We start from the raw sequence: 8,275 nt of genomic DNA, 5'->3' as shown, positions 1-8,275 counted from the left end.
AAAAAAAAAAAAAAAAAAAAAAAAAAAATATATATATATATGAACAACTAAAAATTAAAAGTGAATTTCTTTTTTTTTCTAATGGTGTTTTTTAATTCTAAAAATGTAATCTTCATTAAGTAATGTTTTAAAATAATGAGAAATATAATAAAAATAGAAATATAATAAAGCCCAAATTTCTTTATTACAAATTTATGAACATATGAAAGACAAATTTAATATGGCCCAAAAATCTGATAAGTATTTTTATTTTTTAATTTTTTAAAGGTATTCCTTGATTCTAAAAATATGAAAGAAGTTTAATGTGGCCCAAAGGTCCTCACTGAGTCATTTTTATAATTATGTATTTATATATAATTTGTCTTTTTTTCTGCAGGGTGAAAGCTGGCTCTCGTGGGTATTTGAGAAAGTGGTGCTGGTCATGGTGTGCTATTTTATTCTGTCCATCATTAACTCCATGGCACAGAGCTACGCCAAGCGTCTCCAGCAGAAGAAGTGCTCAGAAGAGAAAACAAAATGACGGACTCACAAAACCATCTCACGCTCCTGTTTCGGAACCTATGAAATATTTAAGCTAAAACTGCTACATGAGCACTGATTTATGTGCGCTTCTGTATGTTAACGTTCATTCAGATCCCTTTAGTTACGTGGAGTCCCTCTTCATTTGTCTGTAGTGTGCTCGGCTATTTAAAATCAGATGTAACATTTAGAGATTTTTGTCTTTACAGAACCAAGGCAGTCTAGCTAACAGGCTGTGTGGAGTCATATTTGTTGCAATGCCTTATGCAACATTTGGAGGTCATGCTTCCATTGAAGTGAATACAGTTCTTAATCGATAGATTGATTGATTTAATTTCTAACATACAGGTATGGATGGGCAGGGTCGGTTTTGTGATTGGAATTTTCAGGGACAGTTTTTTTTTAAAATCGATATTGATGTCATTTTGTATTTCTTTAACTGTTTAAAGAGGATAGCAATATCAACTCAGATCATCGTGGTTTCTAAATAGTTTGCACATCTTGTAAAATAATGTTTTGACTATGCGCACATGATGTTTATTCTCTGGTCTTATACCAAAATGTCACAAACTAGTGGATGTAACTTTTAACCCAAGAAAATTAAGATGTAATATTTGCATATGTTTGTGCATTTTGAACTAAAACTATAAGTTGATCCATACTTTCCTCTTATTTTGGGCTGAAGTATTTGTGTAGATAATTATGATTTCCCTCAGAACTATTGTTACATAATTAGTTTGACATTAAATTCATTAATACATCTGTTGTGTTACATTTGCATTTTACGTAAAAAAAATACATAATGAAAAATCGGTCCTCTGGGTTCAGACCAATGGATGACAGAATTTGGAGGATATGGCCTAAAAAAAAGGTATGTGGAAGGTTATCTGTCTGTCTGTCTACGTGTCTGTCTATCATCCGTCTGTCTATTTTTCTGTCTGTCTAATCACACATATATGAGCTATAAGAAGTGTCCTGTTTCAGTGTGTTGTGCTCATTCAGTCGTAAGTGTCCCATTCTGTCAGGTAGCTTATCAGACTGGTGTTGACTAAGTCATATGGCAACATCAGTTTAATAGGCTGCCTGAAATTTTGGGCTTAGTCACCATCTGCATATTTTGAGGCTGAATATTGTGATAGAAATGTTTACCTGAACTATTTAGGCTACTAACTAATGATTGTGTTCTGCGGTGTTCAATGGATCTGAATAGCTAATGAATTATTTCCTAGTTTATTAGGCTAAGTAAGCAGATCATATGTGAACATATTTAGGCTAACTGAAACATTTAGCTTTTCTTCTTTAACTCTTGATTTGTTTTCTAGGTCTATTAGTCTGTAATAGGCTTCTTCTGGTTGCCATTTTCTCATTAGATTCAGTTGTTTATTTAGGCGAAAAAATGTTATCTATTAAGATGGGTTACATTTATACAGAATAAAACTCTTTTCAGTTTGTCTATAAAATGCTGCAGTTCACAAACTGGTTTCCTTCTTGCATGTGTTTTGCCACGTTAAACACATTATAGTGTCAATGGTTTAAAAAACATTTAGGCATAATTAGAGTTAGTTTAAGAGAATATTTTGTATGGTAAAACTGTCGACAGCAAAGCATGACGGTTAGATGCGGGGACATTAGTGAACAACACTTCTTCAGTGCAAACTCAATTGCATCATTGTATTGAGGGCTTTTCTGAGGCTTTCAAACACAGCTTTTGTTGTGGGTCATTGTTGTAAGATGAATCGTCCTTCATTTTCTAGCTGTAGGCCTACGTGCAGATTCCTTCAGGATTTTTCTGTATTTGGGTCCATCCGTCTTTAGAGAATTTTAGCTGAGGTGTGACAGTGTTTCCACCGTCCTTGTCTGTGATATGCAGTGATGACGTTTAAGATTTAGTCTTACAGTAATTTATATTTTATATATTAAAATTTTAATAATTTATATAAACAACCAATTCGGATTATATGAAATCATAAATATCAGAGAAAGAAAAATTCGCCAATATACAAAAAAATAAATAAATAGGCATTAAAAACTCAATTGATAATTATAACAGTCATCTGTAAACCCCAATAAACCTCTAAGGGATAGTTCACCCACAAATGAAAATACTGTACTAATTACTCACCCTCATGTCGTTCCAAACCCGTAAGACCTTCGTTCTTATTAATAACTCGTATATTTTTGATGAAATCCGAGAGCTTTCTGACCCTGCATAGACAGCACAACCGAAATATTAAAGCCCCAGAAAGGTAGTAAAAACATCGTTAAAATAGTCCATGTAACATCTGTGGTTCAACCTTCATTTTATGAAGCTATGACAATACGGTTTGTACGCAAAGAAAAAAACAACAACTATTTCTTCTTGTCCCTGTCATTCTTCGACGCACGTTCATGGGAGTATTTGTTTTCTTTGCACACAAAACGTATTCTCGTAGCTTCATAAAATTAAGGTTGAACCACCGGTGAAGTGGTGTAGGTAAAAACAAACAAAAAAAAAAACGCAAAAAGAGTGATACCATGCACCCGATCATGGTAACAGATCTCAAGTTAGCAGTCTTTCGTATTCTCGTAGCTTCATAAAATTAAGGTTGAACCACCGGTGAAGTGGTGTAGGTAAAAAAAAATTAAAAAAAAACGCAAAAAGAGTGATACCATGCACCCGATCATGGTAACAGATCTCAAGTTAGCAGTCTTTACCAAGCTTAACATTTGCAGACATTTATATACATTTAATTCACAGTCCAGAGATTGTTTTGGTAGGATCTGTACAATGATCTTATCAGGTGACTTTTTTTTTTTTGGTATCTCTGATGATGTCTTCATATTCACATTCTGTATTTGCCCCGCTGATGGTCATAAATATAGCGATGGGCTGGAAAATTCAAATGACTGAAACAGATGAAAAGAAAAGGTGGGTGAGGGATGACAATTACTTTATATAGCAAGATTAGATGAACATACTTTTATTTCATTATCAATTTCAAATCATACAGAAAATATATATTTACAGCTTTGAAAGACAGAAATAAATATTTGTATCACAAAATGATGAATTTAACTGCCCTTTATTAACAAATTTCTCCAGTGGCAGGAAAGGCACATCATATGAAATCAGTATTGTCACAATCGTTATGAGCTGTGTATGATCAGGTAAATCAGAGGTGTGTGTAGCTGGAGATGATCTGTTCCAGTGCTGTAAAACCGTCCAGAAAATCCTACTCCGAGATTCCAAACTTTGTATACTGATGAACATAGGCCCTACAGGAAAAAAAAATAAAAATCAGTAAAACAATACAAAACTTTGTCCAGTATTTATGTTACTGTATTTCTTACCTTTATGCAAACATATTCCAAGCCTTCCTGACTATATTGTCCAGGGGTTTCAAAAGGGACTGGCTGTTACTGACCAGAATGGCAGACCTTTCATATCCATTGAAGGCAACAGGAGAGGTCCATGTGCTGAAACTATTTTCTGTTTTAAGCCACGGCACATATAACGCAGGATCCTTAAAACCATCTGTTGATTGAAGTAATGCTGTTCCAATTGCAAGAACATGTTTTCTGATAAAAGCTTGCATGTACACTACTTCAGGTCTATATATATATATAAGCGTGCAAAATAAAATTCAAATATTATAAATAAAAATATTCAGCGTGCTATATATATAAATTTAATTGGCAGAGGATGAAAAAGAGATAACATGCAATGCCTGAGCCACAGTCCGGCACCATTTAACACAATCCCTTCAATTTAACGAAGACGTACAGCAGCTTAAATCAATTGTGTGTGTATACACACACTCACACACACACACACACTACTTACACAACTTACAAAACAATACATTGTATAATTCTTTGAAAACATGTAAGTATCCACCCTTTTTGAAGGAACATACATTAAAATTAAGACAACTCTGTTAAGTTAAACTTCTAAATAAAAAATTATGGTTTAAATAATAATAAAAAAGTAATTAGCCTTCAGTCATTTAGAAAAAAAATAGTTTAATAGAATTTTTTTCGTTTAAATGTATTCAATTTTAACTACGTTTGTTTCGAGGTCAAACAAACTGATTTTGAAACAAATAAACAGTAAACCAAAGAAAAAAATATTCTTCAAAATTCAGCACTATTTCTATTTATTAATTTTTTCCCTAAATGGTTGAAGGCTTCCATTAAAAATGAATGTTAAAGGCATAGTTCACCCAAAACTGAAAATTCTTTCATCATTTGCTCCCTTTCATGCCATTCCAAACCTGTACGAGTTTCTTTCTTCTGAACAAAAGGTAGTTTGTTGGTTCTATTGACTACCATAGTACGGAAAAAATACTATGGAAGTCAACAGGGAGCAGCAACTGTTTGGTTACACACAATCTTCAAAATATCTACTTTTGTGTTCAACAGAAGAAAAAAAACAAGTTTGAGAGTTAGTAAATGATGACAATTTTCATTTTTGGGTGAACTATCTATTTAATGAAGGACAGTATATCGGAGATCGGCTTACCCGTAACTGCAGTAGAGACATCTTTCCCCCGTAGTATTAGAAGATTAGCAAGTAATACATTGAAATTTTGATGCCTGCTGTTAGTCACACTCTCTCCTCCAGATGTGACCGCTGATGGGGCGCTTACCGTCCAGTCAATTCCTTTCAGAAAGAGTGCTTTAGTTCCACAAAACCATTATGTAGACAATCAGTGAAGTAATATTTTGCATTTCTTCTATTACGTGTCATTTATAAAACATCCTTCCTAATATTACAAGGATATGTGACATCACAGCACTCACCTTCCTCCATCCTAGCGCTGGCGATGAGCATTTGACGTAAATGCTTGAGCAGCCCAAGCCAGTTAAACACACTATAGGCCAGAGACGTGCTGGACATCTGAGGAATGTTACACAAGCTGAGCAGTTTGTACTCCGGGTGACACACCAAAGAAGTCAGTAATTCCCCTGCAGACAGCAGATAAACACTGGTAAAGGAGTGCCACTTTGCCTGATGACTGTCTGAAACTGGAGGTGAACTGCGAGTCATTTGTACCGATGGGGTTTGTGCTGTAATGGCAGGGTGAATCAGCGGTATAAGCGGGCTGAAGTACGCTGGCCAGCTGGTGAGCGATCACCTTATTAACGTCACTGATGGAGATGTGTTTGATGTTCATCAGCCGGCTGCAGATTTTGTGCACAGTGTCATTCTCGTGAACCAGAATAGCATCAGAGAGCTGGTAGAGGTGTGACAGTGTCAGCACAGAGTTGTAGTTTTGCACAATTACCTGGAAAGGCAAAACAACATAAACAGTGAATAGTGACAGTGTAAGGATGAATAATAAAATGATAAAAATAGTTTCAAGCATATGTACCAAGTTCGTAGTAACGTACTCTTTGTATTTATGTTGTTTTAAAACTTTTATTCCACTAAAGGCACACCACTGGTGAACCATGGTAAACAAACAAACTAATAGATATCACCATACTTCACCAGTTGATTAATCACAGCACAATAAGAGGTTTTTGTATTTGTATTACAAGAGTGTTATGTTTATATATTCAAATGTGGAATTCTTTCATTTAATATGCACTCATTTGCATTAATATCCAGAACAGAAATCCGAACACTGGATATTAGAGCCAGATTCTTGTTTCATTTTGTTGACATATTAAAGTGTTTAGAGTTTATAAAGTTTACACAGAGGGGATTTTGGATATATCTTTTAATCACTCCATAAATCAGAAAAATAATGACAACAGCCAAAAAAAACCCCAAAAAACATTTTAACCATGTTTTAGAAATAAAAAATACTGTATCTATAAAAACAAGGCAAATTATCTATGAATGATATAAACCCCTCTGTAAAAACTTTCAAAATATAAATAGGAATACAACTACAAACTTTGTTGCAACGACAAAAAAAAAAAAAGATTAATTTATGTGTATTTTGGATGTTTTCTTTTCACTAGTCTGAAAAAAAAAAACATGCTATATAAGCAAAATAGCCAGAAAATCTCAAAATTGACCAGTGCATGGAAAAACAAAGGTTTTTCCTTATGAAAAGTTTACATTTAATAACATTTATAACATTTTAATAGCATTTAAGGAAATTGAATAATATGGAACACAAAACAAAAACAAAACAAACAAATTAAAAAAATTTTTAAAGGTAAAACATTCTTATAACAAATATCATGAATTATAAATGTATAAATATCATTAGGTTTTTGAGGAGTTGCACCACGTGCCTTTTTACAAACTGAACTTACCTTGCATTGTCATAAAAAGGTCAAATTATCTGATATTTTAAGAAACTTCTTCAGCTTGACAGTCATAAGGGTCTGCAGAGGTTTGTGATTTATTTCTGCATGTTTTGCACCACATGAGTTTGCTGATCACACTGCATGACTGACTTGGCAGACAAGTTTTTTTTATTATTATTAAGCAGTGAAGCTACTAATCTACTTAAAAAGGTTTACTTGTCGTGATTTTTATTATTGTTTCATCCTGACATTTTCGACTTTATGAGCACTAAAAATATCTATATGAATTGTAGTTCAGAAATTAAAAATGTGTTCATAATAGAAGAGGTGTATTCAAATCATTGTATGAATGAATTTTATTTTAAGCCATTTTCGGTTAAGTTATCAGATCCACACACACACACACACACAAACATCTCATATCATTGACCCAACTGCTTCTGTATCATTTATACTTAAAAATAGAAAAATCTCACTACCTCACCAGCTCCATATGGCTGTTACTTGATTGAGGATGAAGGAATTGGGATACAAGTCCCTCAAACGTTGAGTGATGTAGGTACCCACACCAGAACCGGTGCCGCCTGCAACACTCATCATGGTGAAGATCCCAGCCAGACGATCACAGCGCTCCATCTCCATCCGAACCAGATCCTCCACAGCCTCTTCATGACGCGGACCATGAACACAGAACCTTCAGAGAACAACAATAAACTCACACAAGACAAACACGCATTTAAAGCTCAAACCAAGAGCGGACTTCTTACCCATTCGCCCAGTTGTTTCCAGAGCCCTGCTTCTGGGAGAAATGTGCTTTGTCTCCATACCTCCATCTTCCAGATTTTGAAGCTTTGGCTATTGCTTGAGAGATAACTTTGAGCTCCATATCAACAAGTACTGACCGCGCCACAAGTTCTGTTAAGACATAAACATGAAGAACCTAATAAATATAAAATATTACAGTGCTATTAGCAAATATGAGGGAGCTGAACCTACCTCCAGTAGACCTCTCATAAAATAATCTCTCATCACTGCACTGCTTGTACTTCTTTCGGTTTGGTCCACTGAAATCATCGCTTATGACACTGAAGAGCTCGTGTCCTATCTGATTCCCACACTGACCCAGCTGTAAGCTTACAACCGACATATCTATCGACGTTAAGCATTAAACGATACGACAGAAGCTCTCGGAAAGCACATCATGACAGCACTGTGTAAATACCTGTAGCTATAGCAACGTTAACCTTCTCAAGGAGACGACAGTACCGACAGACTGCATGTCAGTTTACTGTATGGAGAGTCAATACAACCGCACAATGTCAAATAACATTAAGTCACCACTTTTGAAAACTTTCACAAAGTAAAAGCAGAGCATCTGTGTGCACAGTTGAAGGCGGGTGCAGGTTCGTAAGCGTCGGAACTGATGCATGATGGGAGCTAGAGTTAAATAAAGAGTTAATTATCGTCCCAAATAAAGAAAGAAAGAAAGAACGATCAATATATATATATA

The 8,275-nt window shown here is 34.8% G+C and overlaps 1 protein-coding gene and 1 pseudogene across 4 annotated transcripts in view; one reads left to right on the top strand and one right to left on the bottom strand.

The window, feature by feature from the left end:
- The window catches only part of LOC107713468 (vacuole membrane protein 1), an 11,821-nt gene extending 10,542 nt beyond the window's left edge, over nt 1-1,279 (top strand). For all 4 annotated transcript variants that reach the window (XM_016518980.1, XM_016518982.1, XM_016518983.1 and 1 more), the window contains exon 12: nt 377-1,279. In XM_016518980.1, the coding sequence (XP_016374466.1) occupies nt 377-520 (144 nt within the window). In that variant the 3' untranslated portion in view covers nt 521-1,279. The remainder of the gene's footprint in view (nt 1-376) is intronic.
- A 2,251-nt stretch (nt 1,280-3,530) lies between these two features.
- Nucleotides 3,531-8,169, bottom strand: LOC107713433 (tubulin delta chain-like; annotated as a pseudogene).
- Nucleotides 8,170-8,275: the final 106 nt, after the last annotated feature.

This window comes from Sinocyclocheilus rhinocerous, unplaced genomic scaffold (assembly GCF_001515625.1).
Source record: "Sinocyclocheilus rhinocerous isolate Xijiao unplaced genomic scaffold, SAMN03320098_v1.1 scaffold689, whole genome shotgun sequence".
In the NCBI taxonomy this organism is placed as follows: Eukaryota; Metazoa; Chordata; class Actinopteri; order Cypriniformes; family Cyprinidae; genus Sinocyclocheilus; species Sinocyclocheilus rhinocerous.
Note: the sequence above shows the minus strand (reverse complement) of the source record. Positions and strands in the feature narration are given on the sequence as shown.